Source organism: Teleopsis dalmanni, chromosome 2, assembly GCF_002237135.1.
Source record: "Teleopsis dalmanni isolate 2A chromosome 2, ASM223713v2, whole genome shotgun sequence".
Classification (NCBI taxonomy): Eukaryota; Metazoa; Arthropoda; class Insecta; order Diptera; family Diopsidae; genus Teleopsis; species Teleopsis dalmanni.
Genome location: NC_051847.1, coordinates 78,568,169 through 78,588,501, shown reverse-complemented (window position 1 = coordinate 78,588,501; position 20,333 = coordinate 78,568,169). Strand labels below are relative to the sequence as shown.

The 20,333-nt window shown below is 28.4% G+C and overlaps 3 protein-coding genes across 6 annotated transcripts in view; 2 read left to right on the top strand and 1 right to left on the bottom strand.

The window, feature by feature from the left end:
* LOC119684197 (protein shisa-5) overlaps positions 1-4,168 on the bottom strand; it is a 34,690-nt gene extending 30,522 nt beyond the window's left edge. Inside the window, exons 1-3 of one of the 2 annotated variants that reach the window (XM_038098184.1) lie at positions 4,102-4,168; positions 3,849-4,010; positions 3,644-3,778 (exon numbers count right to left, since the gene is read on the bottom strand). In XM_038098184.1, the coding sequence (XP_037954112.1) occupies positions 3,644-3,746 (103 nt within the window). In that variant the 5' untranslated portion in view covers positions 3,747-3,778; positions 3,849-4,010; positions 4,102-4,168. Of the gene's footprint in view, positions 1-3,643; positions 3,779-3,848 lie in introns of both variants that reach the window. The other variant, XM_038098183.1, reaches the window with a different exon arrangement.
* A 3,131-nt stretch (positions 4,169-7,299) lies between these two features.
* On the top strand, positions 7,300-20,047 carry LOC119684190 (endoribonuclease rege-1). Of its 3 annotated transcripts, none has more exons than XM_038098166.1 (7): positions 7,300-7,380; positions 7,706-7,780; positions 15,445-15,528; positions 16,902-17,582; positions 17,635-17,810; positions 19,547-19,768; positions 19,831-20,047. In XM_038098166.1, exons 4-7 carry the CDS (start codon positions 16,974-16,976, stop codon positions 20,039-20,041), a joined length of 1,218 nt encoding a protein of 405 aa, XP_037954094.1. In that variant the 5' UTR covers positions 7,300-7,380; positions 7,706-7,780; positions 15,445-15,528; positions 16,902-16,973; the 3' UTR covers positions 20,042-20,047. The 3 variants fall into 3 exon arrangements, with proteins under 3 accessions (XP_037954094.1, XP_037954093.1, XP_037954092.1); XM_038098165.1 differs by having other exon boundaries at positions 7,308-7,544; XM_038098164.1 differs by lacking the exons at positions 7,300-7,380; positions 7,706-7,780 and adding an exon at positions 10,145-10,302.
* On the top strand, positions 11,896-14,929 carry LOC119684195. Its single transcript, XM_038098172.1, has 4 exons — positions 11,896-12,534; positions 12,592-12,710; positions 14,497-14,590; positions 14,668-14,929. The coding sequence occupies exons 1-4, from the start codon at positions 12,247-12,249 to the stop codon at positions 14,782-14,784; spliced, it is 618 nt and encodes a 205-aa protein (XP_037954100.1). The 5' UTR covers positions 11,896-12,246; the 3' UTR covers positions 14,785-14,929.
* Positions 20,048-20,333: the final 286 nt, after the last annotated feature.

The following is a 20,333-nucleotide window of genomic DNA, read 5'->3' as shown; positions in this document are numbered from 1 at the left end:
AATGCTTTTTTGGTCTACTGTCTATAACTTATAGATTAATATATATATTATTTATATATAAGTATTTAGTTATTTAAAAATCTTAAATGTTTTTATAAATGTAAAAACAAGAATTTTCTTAGCAAATTTTTACTTATTTTTATTGGAGCGCTTTGACGAATTAGTGCGTTCTTGGCGAAAAAAGTAATAGATATCTTGATTCTAAAGACGATTACAAGAAAATGGAGCATGATAAGAGGTAAATTATGTAGCAAAAAATATTAATAAGGTGTTAATATAAAAAAGGAACATAAATCAATCATAAGAAATGATTGATTTATTAATATAATATATAAAATTTTATCTGTATGATACACATTGATGCATACATTATTTAACTCTTAACGAAAATTTGCCATAGGTCCTAGTGGAACTAATTATAAAATTTCAAACAGCCCCGAAATAGTGACGGATTTATATTTTAAAACATTTACTGCCAAAGATATTGAGTAAGATTCCCGAAAAATGTACACTTGATGCATCCTTTATACCAGTGGTTCCCAACTCATAAGTGTTCCGCGAGATTGTTAAAAATGGTCCGTGAATCAACTTCAACAGATATGGAAACATAGTTTGTAGTTTGTCCATTGAAACCTCACTTATTAGAAAATAAGCAAAAAAAATTTCCAAAAAATTATATACCTATTTTGAAACCTATACAATGTACCTATATACTTATACAATTCATTATACATTATACCAGAAATAATCATACAGTTTATTATTTTAAAACTTCGTGGTCCCTACTAAAAACAAGTGGTCCTTGGTCAAAAAAAGAACTTAATCAATAACAGTAAAAAGTAACTTTTTATATTAGTTAAGCCTTAAATTAAATTAATTTAAATTTTTTGTAGTTATAAGTATAAAGTTATGTATAAATGATTTAGGTTTGTTTATATTGTAGTGACAGACGTATGTAGCAAAGCCAACTTGAGCTTCAATGATAACTCATTATATTACCACAGGTTAACGTAGTGCGAATATATAGACCAGAAAGACCCCGGAAGGACCGCAATGGACAGCGTAAAGACATGGCTTAAAGGCATGACCTCTTTAAGTAAGAGTGAATATTGGAAACTTGGTCAAGTTTATAGACTTGACCAAGTTCCCAATATTACAGGATGTCAGTTCTGTCAAGTCAGCAAAAGTGTTCCGAAAGTTTGTCCAAAGATAGCCATTAAAAAAGAAGACCAATATTAGTGATATGTGTTTTAATATATTAATAAATCACAGAATTATTGATAATACTTAAAATGTTAACGCCCACAATTTAATCATAGAAATAGATACTAACGACAGCCTGTCGTGAGAAGAGATTTAAACTCTATGAAGTTAATGCAATATAATATCATAAAATTGAGTTTAAAAAAATTAACATATTTTCTCTTGTATATATATGTATATGTATATAAATTACAAAAATAATTGAATTATTAAAAATATAACTACTCTATATATCACAAGAAAATGTGACCATAGAAAGGCAAACCATTTTTAAACGATCAAGTGATATCAAAATGTATAAAGAATATAGAAATTGCAAGCGTTGTAAGGTAGCAAGCAAATCCTGACTTTTCTTTTATATCCCTAGCACCCATTCCTCTGACTTATTAGGTATGCGTCACAAGTCACCCCTGTTCCTCACTTTATACTATGATATAAGGAATTCAGATGTTTTCATCACCCCACTTTATAATCATGGGGCTTTGGTGATTCCAGTGACGGCCCTGCTTTTTGGCTTAGATAGACCTAAGATAGACCTAAGTATTAAACCTCATTATTTCAAGTCTCTTCCTTAATTACTCAGTGATGTAAATCTTCTTTAGTCATTCCTAAGATGAATGAATTATGGTTTCAGTGTCACACTGTGCCTGTTCATGTTTTCCACGTATCGCAGAAAGAAAGGCCTTTGTATTGGCAGCATACGCATATTGCCAGTTGCACTGCTTAGTTTGTGTTTACTAAGCGAGTAAGCAAGACACACATTAATTTGATTTGCAATTTATATTGCAGCAAAATATCAAACCAAAAAGTTTACAGGAAAATTAAAAACGCTTTCATTGAAGATAATTTGAGAAGCAAAATTGGTTTGGAAAAATTAATACTTATTCAAGAAAACATGATGAATCATAAAATCATTCCAATGCCGCAAGCACTATATATTGTCAATACATTGCACTACCTTTTTTTTTCCACGACTCAAAGGGGTATGGGAACGACAACGTAGATAATATAAAGGATTTATCGCATACACTTGATCGTAGAACCCGACGATTGCTATCAAAACGTAGACAAGGCCGTGCTTGAAATCTAAATTGGCTAGACTTCTTCCCCTTGATCCCGTCTAAATTCAATTTAAATTCCATCCATCAGCCACACATTCTTACTTCTAAACAATCCTTTTCCCTTTTATATTATTACCTCTTCATATCCTAACCCATATATACATACTTGTAATCCGTTTTATGTTATCTGCTTTATGGATTCCTGCAGTTCATAACAACAACAACAAAAACAATAACAACATGGTACATATGGATAATACCAATGCGAAAACGCGGCGAAAACTGAATAAAATACTTAAAAATGCATTTCAGCAGTATTTTTCCAATTGGAATTCAGAGTATTATGAAACGGATAAAGTAAATACTGGCGATAAAATTAATATATTTTAAAAAAATTCAAAATAATTAGTTTTTTAACACTCCTTCATTTTAATGTGTAAGTGAAACTAGTTGAAACCAGTCTTGATAGCAAATCTTAGAGTAATAAACTTAGGCTCTGCTTTTCAGTAATATGAGCGCATTTGCGTTGAGTGCTTTTCATAAAGAATAGACAACAAATAAGAATAAATAAACATAAACAATTTTTATAAAAGCTAAACATATTTTTTTAAGAAGCAACAGGAAATAAAATCTAGAAATATTTTTGCATGGTTTTACTTTTCATAATTTATCTGCGAATAGAGCTGACATAAACTGTTTTCTATGAATACAGATTTATGTAGAATTATTAATAAAAAATATTTCAGACAATATTTTGCGAAATTTAAATAAAATTTTATAATAAAATCATTTATTTTTTTCTAATAAATTAAAAAGCACTATTTCACAACATTTTCTTAATTAAATTAATTTGATTAGAAAGCAAAAAGGTTATGAAATGCGGGTAATATAGATTATAGCAATAAATAGCTTAATAATTTCTTATAATTATCTTAAATACAAAAGGACTATAAATCATGTTAACAAATACAGTCAGCAACTTTGCTAACAAAATATGAATTCAAAGTGTCAATACGCGCTAATCTGAATGCGTCATAAAGTAATCAAGAGTTTTCAAATCAAATAGTTTGCGCAAATGCTGAAAATAAAAAACTCTACCCCTCAATTATGCATAAAATATGTACATACTGTCATATATATGCATAAATATACCTGAAATTAATAATCTTTATTGAAATATATATTTTCGCGTACAAGGGTTTGGCACGTGCACTTCACTAACGACAATTGATCTGCTGTCATTGGATGTAACCCAAGCTCTTGTTTGGAGCTGATATTTTTATATAAAGTTAGAGTATAGCTATTGGATTTGGACTTACTTGATAGAATAGTACCACGTCTTTTTGAGGAGCAGCAATAACCGCAGCAACTCATTATCAAGAACACTAGCAGGCAAAACATAAAAATTCCCCAAATGTCCATGTTGTCGAATACGTCGTCGTCAAAAGTATCCACTGGTTTTTAAATAAATTCACACAAATAAATTAATAAATTATCATTATTTAATAATATAATGCATCTTACGATTTTCTTATTTACTGTTAAATCAATTAACGCTTTAAATATTTTGTAATACACTTGTTGCTATTATCTTTGACAGACCAACAATGCGAAAATTGATAGCAAATTTTGTAGCTCTTCGTCACTGCCTTTTCTTAATAAGATCTTTTCGTAGAACTTCTCTATCTGAATTGGCAATTTAATATTTTGTATAGTGTTTGGTTGTTTATACAATTGCAATATCAGTTACAGAGAGTTTTATCAATTCTCTTCTTACCTTTTTGCGTATAACTTCTGAGAAAATCTCAAGAGCAACTATCTAATCAGCAAATTTTTATTATTTATCATGTTGTTTTGATTACTGTTTTGACAGCTGTGACAATACAGCGGATAATTAATAGTGATGCCAACTACTCTAATGAAGTCATAATTAAATAATTTCAAAGTTATCAAAATATTTTATTCAGGACGTGGGCGAGTTCGAGTAAATTGATGTTAAATTGAGGAAAATAGTAAATTATGTCGATATAGCAGCGAATGTTGGTATTTATCAGAATTTCAAGTAGGGTAAATTAGATAAAGATTAGGTAAATTAAATGTTACCACTGAAAATTTTATAAGATGTTTAGTAAATAAATTTAAAAACTTTTAACCAAAAATAATAAATAAGTGTAATAAATTAACAAATAAATATTTACATAAGCGCAATGCAAAAAATTCCTTGGAAATTTTAATTTACTCACACGGCCTCATATTTAAATATTATAACATTGCTTCATCTTAAATAGCATTTAGTATATTTACCTTAATTCAAAATATACCTGTAAGTATGTAGTTTTTGAAATTGGTACACTTCTACATTAGCATTAGACCTCATTTGATAGCAGGTCTAATGTAAATTGGCTTAAGATTGACAATTTTGTCATTCAAAATAAATATCAAGCGAATTATATCAATTCAACAAAAAATCTTTCGAAAAATGTGCTTGGAAATATTGTTTAACATTAATGTTCCGCTAAAAAATAATTACATTAAAACGGAACTTCGTAATGACTTTAATGTAGCTTCAATAAACCGTTCTATATCCAGTCAACTGACAGAAAAATGATATCTCAAAGCATAACCACATTATGCTACAATAAGAACCATATATTTTTCATACACATTTCAATCATTCTACAATGAATTATAACCTAATCATTAATCCAATCATTCTAGAGATTGCGCACCTGGGAGTCGCAATGAAGTGTACTCAAAACCTTGCTTACATATTGATTTTGCTTTTCTGTTAAAAATTAAAAACTTTTGTCAAATTTTTTTTACTGTGAATTTTGCAATAAATTTTTTAAATATATAGGAAATGTTGTGCAAGGTTAAATATAATTTTATATTAGGTGTTTTCTGTGGCTCGCACGGTAGTAAAAAACAGCAACCTGCTGGCCTATACTGGCTGAAATGTATGCAAAACACTATTTTCTCTATCCAGGCCAGTAGTCGTTTACTTCACTTCGGCCATTCAAGAAAAAGTGTTACCAACGCAATAAGTGAACTATTGTAAACGTTCATTGGAAATTCCAATGAATATTGCAATCATAAGTTAAAAATGATCTGTAAACAAAAATTCAAGCTAAATTTAAAAATTCCATAAATTTGAAAATTGGGAATAAAATGAGATTTTATATTGAAAATTCCATCATTTTTACCATTACTTTCAATTCTGTATTCATTTTAATTTAGAATTTTATATTAACTATTTATTTTTATACAAATTTAATATGCTTCCATTATGTGCACATGTGAAAGATTTGTAATTAGCTAAAACATAACGCTTGACAGATTGCAACAGTGATGACAATTCTCGCTTAGGGCCATGTTATGCAGAGTGTCTCCGCATGAAAATGCATGTTATGCAGAGTGTCACATCAGTATTGCTAATTTCGTGTTTTTACAATGTTTTGATACTTTTTGGTTATGCCTATATTTAAAAGAAAATTTAGATATGCTCATTTTCAATTTGCCACCAAAAATAACTAGCAAGAAAAATCTCATAGAGGCCGTAATAATATTAGTTTATTATTACATTATCTTACAATAATTATTAACAGTACTTAATAGTATTTACGCCTTTCTTTAAAACTGGAAAGTGTAATAATTATATTATTAACAATTTATAAAAAAAGGTTGTGTTGCTTACTGCCATTTTTTCTCCAAAGCGTATTAGAATTGTAGCAATTTGCTCCTAAAATGCGCAAATTTTTAAATTTATTACTAAACAGCACTGTTTTGCTTTAGTACCGGGGCACAAACACGGTTGCCACTTATGGTACTTTAGTACCAAAATTGGTACTTTTTTTTTCGTTTGGTACTCATGTTCAAAAAATGGTACATTTTTGACGACCCAACTTTATTGTGGATATTTCCAATTAATTTTTTTTATAAATTCAACTTTGCACTATTTTATATTTTGTCCATTTATAACACTATGAAAAACACAGAACGAGAAAACAAAAAGGTCCAAAAAAATTTTGTACCTTTTTTTACAAAAATGGTACCTTTTTAAACCAATTTTGGTACAGAAAAAAATTTTCAAGTGGCAACCGTGGGCACATATACTCCGGCTCTCATGCCGGACTTTGACCGGCCATATTGTATTTTTTCTCATTCTCAAATTTAAAATTTGCATTGAAAACAACAACAATTGTACTCATGCCGTGCTCGAGACACTCTGCATAACATGGCCCTTACGATAATAAGCCAGCATGCGTGTTTTGCCACACATGTGAAACACCGAAAACGTCCATTATTACAAGCAAGATGCAAAAGTTTGAACTCGAAGATTAATAAAGAATTTTTCAACGATAGGAAAATTTTGAATTTTTTTTTATAGAAACTGAAAAAATTATAAAAAAATAAAAAAATTTATAATATAAAATTTAATATATAAAATGTTCGTAATATAATAATATGTGATGTATTTTTCTTACTTATTTATTTCTAATTACTGAATTTATTCAGTATAAATACAAATTTCTTCACTGACAGCTATTAAATACATTCATTAATATTAGAGGGTTAGCATTTTACAAGAAAGTGTAAATTGCGGTCATAAATAAGTTTTTCGTTTGCATGCTTGCAGAATTTTTTTCATAGTTGAGGAAACGATCATTTCGAAACAAATTTATTTTGTAGAAATAGAAAGAGATTTTTATTCGATGTGTGTATTTTTTACATAGTGACATTTATTTTAAACTTTAAAAATAATGAATTATTTATTATTATTTTTATTATTTATTAAATAATAAATAAGACATATTAATAAACCTCTTTTTTTTTGTTGTTGAAAAAAAAAATGTTGTTGTTTATTGAAAGAATTCAGTTCGTATTAATAAATCAGCAATATTAAGCAATTTGTCAATGTGGTAGCACTTTTTGAAAACTCTGTCATACAGTGCTGACAACAGAAATATCGAGTTATCAAATTATTTACCATTAACCTACTTACGTTTGCTGCAGCTGTGTAAAATATTTTTTTTGCAACAGAACGCGCTTAAAATAAGTTAGTGAAACTCCTAATTGTGCTTGAAGTTAAAATATCAAGTATATGTTAGATATCTTTAAAATATTTATCAAAACTAGGCACTAGTTAAAATTAGGCCACTGTAATAATTATTTACATCATAGTGAAGTGAAAATAAAGTGGAGTGAGAAGTTACATTACTCGTATGTGTATTAAATTTATGTATTCATTTTTGTGCTTATATAATAGTCAAATTACAACTGTGAAATTACTTAACAAAGTAAACATCTGTCCACTAATTAAACATATATTATTTTTAATAAAATAATATTAATTTTACTGATAGTTTTTGTTGTTGCTGCAGTTCGCACAGTGGGAATCTGAAGTGTTTATTGTGGAACTGGTCAAAACATTTTTATGCAATAATATTATAGGAGTGGTAAGCTAAAAATGTTCTATTTTATTTTGTTTTACTTTTTCGTTGGCGTATTAGTTTGATTTTTAGGTTTAAATAAGTAATTAAGATAGTAGTATGAGTTTTAATTTAAATTGGTAATATTACTTGTGTTGCTATTATTCTAGCAGGGATTAGCGATACAGTTTGTATTTATTTAAGCTTTGGGTTCATAAGAATGAATTGTATAAAAAGTATCTTTGTAGATTTTTGGGTAAGTATTTAGCACTAAAGATCCAAGTGACTGCAAGCTCATTTTTGATTCAAATCAAGCTTACTGACGATTACCTCTAAAAATCCAGGTTTAGATTTCGTATAAGTACAAAATATTTCTTCTATTCTTATTAAGTATGCACTCTATATAATTATTCCTGAATTATTTTATATAAATGAGCCTTCGACTTCCAATAATGAATTATAAAGAAATATAATTTTTTACGTTAATTGTAGTATCGTTATAAAACATTTCCAAAATAAATATATCGAAAAGAGTCTAATATCTCTTTATATATATTAGAGTTGCCCTTGAAACTATTACGGCAATTATTATTGATCATAATATCTTAACCCAGATTCAATATTTTTTTTTGTCATAGTAACATTGAACCCTGCTTTTGATAAAATTGTTCTTAATGAATTGAAATATGAACTTTTATTTTTTTTTTCCATTAATATCTTATTTAATAATTTTAGTCTTTAAATATATTTGTTTTTAGCTTAATCTAGAATAGATAACGAATAACCAGTTTTTTTTACCGAGTAAACAGTTTTTTAGAAGACTGGGATAATGAGTACACTTTTATGCAACAATAGACTCTGCGACGAATTTAGTAGTCAATTAGTTTTTTGGAAGACTGGGATAATGGGTACACTTTTATACAACAATAGACTCTGCGACGAGTTTAGTAGTCATAATAAATTTACTATAAAAAGTGTTATTGGAATAACTTGAACTTTAGAATTTTTTTTTATTTTTTTTTATAGAATTCTGTTATTTACAATTTATTTTGAATAAATTGTAATTTATGCAATAAAAGGGAATAGTTTTTCATATTTTTTCAACTTATAGCTATTTTCTAAACAAGAAAGAATTGAAAATCCAATAATAATAATTAAAAAATAAATACTAAAACATATAAGTAAGATAACTCGTAAACTATAAATGTTTTTCATAGTTGCCATAATGAAAACTCTAAGAATTTTATTTTATACCTAATTTTTTTTAGTTACATATATGCATTATTTTAATTTCACTATCTCTTAAATCGTCATCAATTAAAAGCTATATGAAATAATGTGTATACTACATGAGTAGCCCATTTATTATTACACTATACTCAACCATTACATAGTACAGTATAACTGTTTAAACCAATTTATTTTAATAAACAAAGGGGGTGTGGGAACCAATGGTTTGCGTGCGACACGCTATTATTTTCTACACTGGCACGTGTGACCACATTTCTTTAAAGAGTGTTACTAGTTGCTACGATTTTAATGTACCGATCTTTTCTTCGACTATATTTAAACTGGCCTATATTAAAAGAAATTTTTTTTCGAAGCCCCTTTTTTGCTCTTACATAAAATAATTAGATAAATAATATAAGTATAAATAATTAGATAAATATATAACAACATCTGTGTATGGTATAAGTCCAACAAGTAAATATTTCTAATGCTTTAGAATTATCATATAAAAAAGGTTTTCCACAAAAGGTTTAGGGTATAGTATTGCGTTCAATAGCAATAATTATCACAATTCTTACCACATTGACCTAACTGAAACATTACACCACATGAGGTTCTTCATTTTTTCAGTTGTGCCTGTACACATGCAGATTTAATCTCAAAACAGATCATAATGTTTTATTTCATCTCATTTTCCAACAATTGTTTTTTCCGCTTTAAAAAAAAATAAAAGAACTTCACGGCGGATTTAAGCAACAGCAACAACAAGAACTACACATATCTTCAATAAAAATTACTACTAAAGTAGAGAAAAAAACTGCTTTTAAAATATTTAAAAATGTGTTGCAAATATATATAATATATAATAAATATATGTATATATATGTACTCACATGATTTAAAAAAAAATTTTTTTGTATATATAATATTTATTAGGCAACCCTTTTAGTATAAAGAAGTATGAAATTGCTTTATTGCAGTGATACCAACTTATAAATATCGAACTGTCAGAGTCCTCCATTATTTCTTTGATTTGAGTTGTAGCAAAAGTTGTTGGTGCTAAAGTTAGAATTAAACAAATTGTTTAATTTATAGCATTTAATAAGAAAAACATCAATATGGGTAAAAACAAAAAAAGCAACGAATCGACAATTCGTAAAAGAAAATTTAAGAAGCGCAATAAGTCACGTTATTTTAAAAACATTGACCGAGTCCTAAAAAATTCATTAAATGTGTCTGGAATTGAGCAAATAGCTCAAAGAAGAAAGCCTATGGCTGCTGGTAGATCAGTCTTGATTGGGTTAAATAACAGGGATAAGGTAAGTTGCACTTCGAAAATATATGATGTTTATATTTATTTCCGTGTTTGTGCTGAAAATACAGTGAAATGGCGCATGTGCCGTTTTACATGTAAAATACGTAACTTTTCATGTTATGAAACTTTATTTTTACTTTTGGAAAAGGGGGAGCTGGCATTGAGATAGGTTAGAGTTGCCAAATATGCAAAATTTTATTATTGAAATTTTTAGAATAACTATTTTTAATAATTTAATGCATACTTGATTGATTAGGTTAAATAAAGATTTTCCTTTTAACAAAAATCGTAATAAACGAAATTTTAGTTTATAAAGAATTAATTAATGGTAAAGGTCCAAAAAAGCATATACTTTAAATTTTAAATAAATAATAAAGCCGTGTGCGAGTTTGAGTAAATTGATGATAAATTGAGGGAAATAGTAAATTATGTCGGTATGACAGTGAATGTTGGTATTTACCAGAATTACGAGTAAGGTAAATTAGATAAAAATTAGGTATTACCATTGTGAAAATTTTATAAGATGTTTAATAAATTAATTTGAAAAGTTTTAAACAAAAATAATAAATAAATGCAATAAATACATATTAACATAAGTGCAGTGCAAAACATTCCTATAATATTTCAATTTACCTTACCTCAATTTACTCGCACACGACCTAACCAAATTTTCTTCTTTCTAAATAAATTTTATTGTTTATAACATTACTGTATAATGAGATTTATAGTTTATCTCTGGTATAATGTGAAGGTGTGGTTAATATTGTGGTTTAGCGTTTATTCTGAAATATATAAATTTATTTATAGTTGGTACTTTTGATGTATATGCATATTATTTACTAAGCAATACTACCTTTATATTTTTGACAACAAATTTAATTTAGATTTACACTTGAGTCTTTCATGATTATTTAAATGATTTCTATAAAACAAATCAAATTATACTTAAATTTTTAAAAGGGGTAAAAATGTATATCATGGGTTAAACTAAGTTAAGTTAGATTAATCAATTGAAAACATCGTCAGATAATTATCAATTATTTGTTATCAATTATTCTCTATATTTGCATATAAGGAGAGAGAAAAAATAGATCGGTGAATTTTGAATTTGTAACATAATTTTATACAAATAGTTTTCAATAACCATTAATTGTAAATTAATTATTTATTTTTATTTTATTTTTTTTTTGTTAAATGTATATATTTTCTAACAATAACTTAGTAAGTGTTGCTTAAAAATAATATTATTAATAACAAATTAACCGACGTTAAGCTCGATTAAATTAAATTTTAATAAATTAACAATACGTTTACACTAACGCAGTTAACACAACATATGTGTACCAATGAGCGACATTTTCATTACAAAATTCTCTAAAATCCATGTAACAATGTTAATGTTATAAGTCTAGAAAGCATATTACACATTTTATTAACAAACTAGAAATTCTTATCATTACCAATGCATACTCAACAAACTTATTAGATTTTTTATATTAGAATATATGATATTATGATAATATAATAATAAAAACTATTAAAAATAATGTTGAATAAAGATTTATTTTAATATTAATATTACACAATATAGAAAAAAAATACATACTTCAATTTAGAATTTTCAAAGAGAACATTCTATAGACACTTGGCAATCCTTTGCCCTACATAGTAGAAGGACATTGCAATAATAACCACCCCCAAATTTCAAGAACACTAGTGTTAATCGAAATGTATTAAAAATATTTTTCATTTGCTCTTATTAAATCATCACCGTGTAAGCACGAAAGCAACTTTCTGCATTCATATTTCGTTTCATAAATTTATAAAAACGGTTCATTTCATGTACATTATTCGTTATTTATAAAAAAAAAAGTTCTAAAAAAATAGTATCAAATAGGAAAAAAAGAAAAAGAAAAAAAGTGTATAATATCAAGTAAAAACTTAACAAATGGAAAGTATTTGGCATAGAGCATGCACACATTACGATGTACCAGAAGATGTGGCTAAAACATGGTATACACGTATTCGGGAACGTTTAAATCAAATCCAACCTACTCGCGCCTATCACAATTGGAATGAAATGATGCTGCGAAAGGAGGAGCACCTCGAATCCTGTAAGCCAAATATTGTTTTAGCTGCATTCTTCCAATATTTTGCATATGATGGTAATCGTAGTTGTGTCAGAGAAAACTGTGCTGCATTTAAGGACTTCTGCACCGATGCCATGTTGGAGGACGTGAGTACCTATACATTTTATAATTATAAGCTTTGTTTTTTAAAAAAATATTTTTAGGAAACTTCAAAAGCACACGTTTTAAAGCTTTTAGGCGATAAGGCAATTGAATGTGAATTAGATGCTAGCATTGAGGATGATGCTAATATATTACAGGACTTGGACTTAATAATATTAGGGTAAGTTTTTTTTTTGGTAAATAAATATTAAAAACAAATAGATTTACTCAATTATATGTGTATAATTTATTAGAAACGAAAATTGATAACTATACAATATGCTTCACTAATTTGATGATACTATTCGAGTAATGTTAACAATTTGTAATAATCAAATATGTATAGTAGTTATTTTTTTACTCATGTGTTATAAGACGTTTTAACAATCTCCTTGTGTTGTGGAGCCTTCCTTTAACCAACGTTCATTAGTGTACAATAGATCAAACTGGTCGCAGTGCATAAGGGCCTTAGCCTAACCCGAAACCCCCAAACACCATTACCAACCTTCATTAATTTTAACCTACTTCAATCAACCTTCTTCATATGTTTAAGTGCCCTACGACATTCATTCTACAACAACCTATAGCTTTATTCTGAACATCGATACAGGTTAGACACACAGTGCAATTCTGGCAACTATCTTACAGGTTAGCGCAGTCTTTTCAAGCACAAAAATCTCCTAAAGATGTTTCGCTTTCTGGCAACTAACTTAAAAGCTCTTTTTTATCTGTCAAAAGTCAAAATGAAAATTGGATTTTGAGCATTCCAAAGGAATTGCAGTCTGTCCAAACTAAGTGTGTTGAACTCATTGCGGAATTGATATGCAATGATGAAATATACCTGGAAATTCTTTTCGATCAGCGATTTTGTGTTAAAATGCAAGTATTAAGTTAGATGTGCTAGCAATTAATAACTGTTATTAATTTCTTAATGAAAAAAAACAAAACAGGTTTAAAACAGGTTACAATCTATTTTTGAATTTGTTATCTTCGAAGACACTTGCAAACTATATCTAGAAGAAAAGGAGACAGTAGTGTATATAGTGTGCCAATGTCCAGCACTGACAAGTAGGAGGAAGACTGTCTTAGGACACCATTGGGTTGGTGATGACTTGGCAGGCCACCTCAAGCTAAATGAACTGCTTGCATTAACAAGAGATGTGGTTATGCGAACGGAAGCCACTCCAGCTTTAACTTAATAACGACATCATCGAATTTTTTTTTAAATGCACTGGTTGGTTCTGATTGATTAATACATCTACTTTTTCATAACCCCCTGGTGGGGTCTCACGATAAATTAATACGCCAACAAATTCAACTTTTGTGTAACTCGCATAATGAATTTATTTTAATTTATTATGGAAAATATCAAACTTAACAAACCAGATACGAATCCATATTTGGTTCCAGAAATTCACAGGTTTACGTTCCGAAGCTATTTGTGTTTTCACATGATCAAATGGCGGTTATTCCTCTCAACAGTGACTTCAGAAATTAAGTGTGCTTTTAGTGTTTTATAAGGTTTATAACAACCTTCCGAAATCTTTTGTCGTTGACACCCATATATAGTTTGATCATTTCAGAAGATCATCATATGGATTATCATTATGATATGGATCCACATTTTGTTCATTCCTTATCTCTTAACAACCTCGCTTTTTCACGCTTATATCTTACCTAAATCTAAAATATGGATGTAGGCCCATGTATTTGTATATTATAATTATTTCTCTGTTTCCTATAATAAAAAACTCTTCGAGCTTCTACCGTGTAATATACTAACAGTTCCAAGCAGCAGCAAAAAAAAAAATATTTGCATACATTTTCAGTTTATATCTTTACACTTTTATTATTTTATCTTATACTCGAATTCGTTACTTGAGATCCTGAATTATAATACTTCCTTCCTTTTTATATATACTTATTTTTTAATATTATAATTAACAATTTTTTTTTTGTACTTGTAGTGCTCCGTCTGATGTTTATAAATCCTACAGCCAATTATTACGTCGGGAATATTTCCATATGAACGATGAAAGCTATAGATTAATGCGTTTAAAGGTTTGTTTCTACTTTTTTTTTAAATTAATTTTAATAAATATTTAAAAATGTTTTAATATATGTTTTTTGTTTTTTAGGTGCTTGAAACTTTGCTGAAAATACCAAATATATTTTCAACTGAGGAATATCAAAATAAATATGAAGAAACAGCGCGCATAAATATAGAAGAAGAAATCTCTACATTGAGAGTGTAATTTCAAATATAAACAGTATTTAAATCCTCTTATAAAGAAGAGATCTTATGAAGACCTCTCAAAATAGAAATGGCCTCGTTCATATATTCCCTTCAAAATAACATAGATTAAGAACTGAAAAATAAATAATTTTGACAGTTTAAAGTTCAAAAACAATAATTGCTTTGCTAATAAAAAATATTATTTTGCTATTTCCTTTTGTGTATTACATGTTGTCACTTAAACTGGAAATAGATAAAATAAATATTCAATTAATTATATATAAATATTAAAACTTAGTTCATTCAAAAAAAGTACTTTTTATATTTCCATACATTTGATATGACTAACTTTTTTACCAATTTTCATATATGCGCGCTGTTTTTTCTACTAAATGTTTTTATGAAAAATTTAATTATTATCGTCGTTGTTAGAAAATCTAAATAAATGTATTATATATAAATTTGAAATAAAATCAAAAAAAAAAATACAAATTTGTGTTTTAATAAAGTAAACCATCAGATTAAATTTAGGTGGGTAAAGGTAAGTATTGGGGTCATCTGTTATTTATTATTTTTCGTAATTTATTTTGTTAAATGATTATTACTCATATATTCATATCATGCATATTTACATTAACTGACATTTATATAATAACATTATATTGTATCTTTTATTTAGCAACCTGTTAACGACGATATTCCGTCAACAAGTCATTCCGCAAATAAAAAAAAACGATTTAAGAAAATAATTGATAATTCGGGGGTAAGTTTTACCTTTTGATGCTGTTTACGTTTACAATTTATCTATTTCTCTAAAAAGTTTCAGAACAGTAGTGTTAGATACCTTAAATTAAATATCTTTTGTAAAAAGATTCTTAATAATACAGGATTGCGAAGAATTACTATATAATTACAATATTTGAGGTTCTATATTCTTAATTTCATATTGAAATCTACCTACTTCAACCAACACATTTAACCCTATATATATTATTATAGAGATATGTGCTGATATTATAATAGTCACTGAAATCTAATGGCGGGGTCTAATGTAGTGATGTAATATAAACTTTTTAAACGTTTAACATATTTATGCAGAAGATTTCTTTAAACATTTTTAAGCAAAACAATATTTCTACTTCTTGTTTTTTATTTTTTTGTGATTACGAAATTTCCATTGTCACAGTTTTAGTGCTATTATGTAGCACTTAAACATGCGTGCATTTTTTATAAGTATGTGGGCTAAATCTATGTATCTGTAAGCAAGCACGACTAGATTGAAAATGTCAAATTAGAAAAGCAATTTATATATAAAATGACATTCTTGAGACATAGAGCAGTCTGTTACTGGTTTACTTAGGTTGTACCGACGATCCTAAGAGATCCACTTAGGCCTATAGGCCCATTGTATTACCGTATATAAAAAAACTGTGTTATTATATTTAGAACCTTGGGTAAAACTTATAATGCTATTTAAGAGGAGGTCTTGCAAGCCCCTCTAAGTGGTGTGGTGACGCTTACTGGTTTAGTGGTGAAAATAAAAAAGAACGTATGATTAAATTGCATTAATAATTTTGTAAGTGATTGAAGTCGTCGCTCAAGAAACTAGACCAGAAACAAATGTTTTTCAGTATTGTTCAAAGTTTTTCTTTTGGTATTCAAACAGTCATACGAAAACCAATATCTGAGAAATGATATAGTCAAAAAGTCAAACATTGTTTGATCTGTTTAAAACTTCAAGCATTTTGATTTTCGATTATGGTTGTGCAGATTCAAATGTTCGAACATCATGTGGTGTTGAAGCAGTTGTTGTTATATTGAATAAACAATATTTTTGAACTTTTCAATGAATTTGACAGTATATTTATTTTTAAGTATATTCAAGCTGTAGTCAAGTTGCTCAAGAGCTCGCCACGCTCCAACACTTCGAAGCAACATTTTATACTTTAAAACCAATTTCAAATGTGCATTGGGCATTCTTTTTTCCCTTAGTTAAGTTCTGAAACTTTTTGGTTTGACCTCTAACGCAATGTATTTAAAACTACATGGTGTATAGTATTAGAAAATTTGTACGAAAATAGAACTCCAAACTAAATTTTGGTATAAATTCTTTATAATAATTAAATTCTCTTTTAGGCAAAATATAAAAATAACATTTTAAATAGATCTGCATCGCAATCTTATTATAAAAGAATAAAGCGGACCGTCATGAATCGTACCTTAAAGCGTAATGCAATGCAGAACGCAAGAGAAGTTGAGTGGAAACATAAGAAGCAACGTATTAAAGATAAAATTGATTTAACAGCGGAGATAACTGCTTCGAAAGTCAATAAACCAACTATTTCTGTCCGCAAAAATTTGATAATTGCATCAAATTGTAAAGAAAATATCATCGACGATGATTGTATTTGCGTGGAACCAGAACTCGTTTCAATAGATCTGGAAAACTACGAACCTTCAAATTTCCTCTCATCTACGCCAATATCACAAAAAGAAGGCAGTGAAGTCAAAAAAGAGTCCAATTTTTTTGAAGAGAAGAAACCTAAATGGTGGATTGATACAACTGGAGATAAAACTTTAACTAGTATCAACTCACCTGATAAAGTTACTCCGCCTAAACATTCTACAAAGAACTCAACTGCAAAATCACATTTCAGACCTGAGGATATAATTGTGTTGGATGAAACTTTTGAAGATACCACATTAAAACCAAAAACAGTAAATGACGATAGTGATGATAGTGTTTTGTTTGTTAGTGATTCAAAATCACCAGATTATATTCCCCTTAATTCTACAAATACTGACAATACATCAAATGTATGTTTGGTTCTTATTTGTTGCAAAAGTTATTTATCTATTTTCCCCTTAGTCATCACAATATGTAATCAATTGCATACGGGCAAAAATGGTGCGGAATAATTCTTTATTTACGAAAAGTGAGAAGAAAAAATTAATGCAATATAATACAAATGCTTATAATCCTGGCACAGTGGAAATCTTGAGAAAGCGAATGATCATAATCGATGGCAGTAATGTGGCATACAGGTATCTAAAAATATTTTTCTAATAAATAATTAAAATTATTATATTGTGATTTATATATATAATGTATATACATTAAAACTCCGTTAAAATTCTATCCGGTATATCCTGATCCGACTTAATCCGGGTCTATAATTACTGAAACTTTCGGATTGCAGCAGTCATATTAAAAATCCAGAAAAAAATTTATATGCGCTTGTTGTACAACATCTACACGTCTGACATCCCAATGTTAAGTCCTTTGGTATTATCATTATACGCAGATGACACATGCTTGTTATATTCTGATAAACTTGCCAGAAATGTCACCAACATGCTGCAGGAGCATATTAATCTCATCCTGGGGTTCTTCCATAAATGGAAAATAAAAATTAACAAAGAGAAAACTAAAGCCCTGTTTATTATACGTAAACACAGGCAACATCCACCGAGAGTAAGAGTTGGTGACATTGTGATTAATTGGGAGGATAGCATTAAATATTTAGGTATCACGCTTGATAAGCGATTCACTTGGCATAAGCATATACAAGTCGAAAGAAGTAGTTGCGCTAAAACCCTGCAATGCTTACAACCACTTTTCAAACACAACAACTTAAGCGTGAAGAACAGAAAACTGATCTATAGCCAGATAATTAGCATTACTTTATGGGTGTGTCGCGTATAGCAAAGCTGCTGACTCTACTATACAAAAGCTACAAGTCGCTCAAAGTCGGGTTCTCCGAAGACTCTTCAAAGTGCCTTGCTACATCCGCACAAACGACATACTAAGACACCTTAGAATAGACCCGATCAAAAAATACATAAGGGACAGAGCCTTGAAGTTATATGCGAAAATTGACAGGGTATCCTACTTACCACTATCTAATCTTAGAGTAATCAGTCTCCGCACGGGGAGGTACGCAGATCTTAGATCAATCACTGGATAATTATGAAGCTTATGAGAGATTTACAAATTAGTCAATGAGATGGGTGGGACCCTATAGTACCCCCAGCTATCAAAGAGTAAAAGTGCCCAGTTGCGCTGGCTTGAAAAAAAAAGGGTCAACATACATATTTATTTCAAGAACACAAATTAAACAGTAATCTTCTGATCATTTTATAAGTCCGTAATTTAGATAATGCTAATGCAAAACGAAAAAATATAACATCTAAGCGACTACTAAACAAAGCGTATACATAGACGAAAGAAACATACATACGTGTAAGCATATAATCTTTAAACGTGATTTTTTTCACCAGACAATAAGATCCGGACAAGCAAATCAGTAATCGATCCGGACTACATGGGCTAAAATGAACCTATTTATTTATGACATCATTCCGCCGAGTTGCCAATATTCTTCATCTCCATCCTGGTTAGATGTTTTAACAACCTTACAACATTCATCCTTACCTTACTTCTCTCCATCTTCATATTACCTTCCCTATCCCGTCCCTAAGGCATATAGTGCATATTTTGTTTTTTCTAATTTTTTTCCGGATTATTATCGGAGACTTGAATTCGCGGTGATCTGAGGCTTGTATATTGAAAGCTCAATTTATGTAAAGGCTTGAGAATATTTTTTTTAATGCCAATTACCACCCAATTACTACCCTAACTGCAAATTATAAATTTTTATCAATATTTATGAATTTTATTTAAATTTTTTTTCTTTGAAATTAATTTATAATTTTAATTTAAATTTAATTTTCTTAAATATATATTTTTAATACTTTTTGTCTTAAATTCTCTATTATAGCCATAGCAGAAATAAAGAATTTTCAGTCCGTGGTCTTAAAATCTGTTTAGATTATTTTGAAAATATGGGCCATCGGGTTAAAGCAGTTGTACCACAATTCCGACTACAAAAATCTAAATCATCAGATCCAGCTAGTCTAGAAAAATATTATGAAAACGGAAAAATCGTCTTCACTCCATGTAAGAATCTGCCTGGTATGGCAAGCAATTCGTATGATGATCGGTAAGTCATATTGGAATTGATAAGATTTATAATAAACTTATTTAATTTTCTTTTTATTATAGTTTTATTCTGCAGTTAGCTGCTGAGCAAGATGCAGTCATAATCTCGAATGATAATTATCGAGATTTGATAGATGAAAATATTGCATTCAAAAAATTAATCGAAAACCGCGTACTAGGCTATACGTGGTGTGATGACATTTTTATGTTGCCAAAAGATCCATATGGTAGATTTGGACCCACTTTGGATTCAATACTGAATAGGAAAATATAGCATATATGGATAAAATTTTTTTTTATTAATATATTTTTGGTTATATTTTTTTGATTAATTTTTTTTTTTTTTTTGGAAAAATTTTTGATTTTTCTTTTTTTATTTTTTTGAAATATTTTTTACTTTTCTTTTTTAATTTATTTATTTTTTTGAAATATTTTTTACTTTTCTTTTTTAATTTATTTATTTTTTTTTTTCATTATTTTTTATTGATTTATTTACATTTTTTTTGTAACTTATATATTTCATAAAAATGTTGTAATTTATATATTTCATAAAAATGTTGTACTTT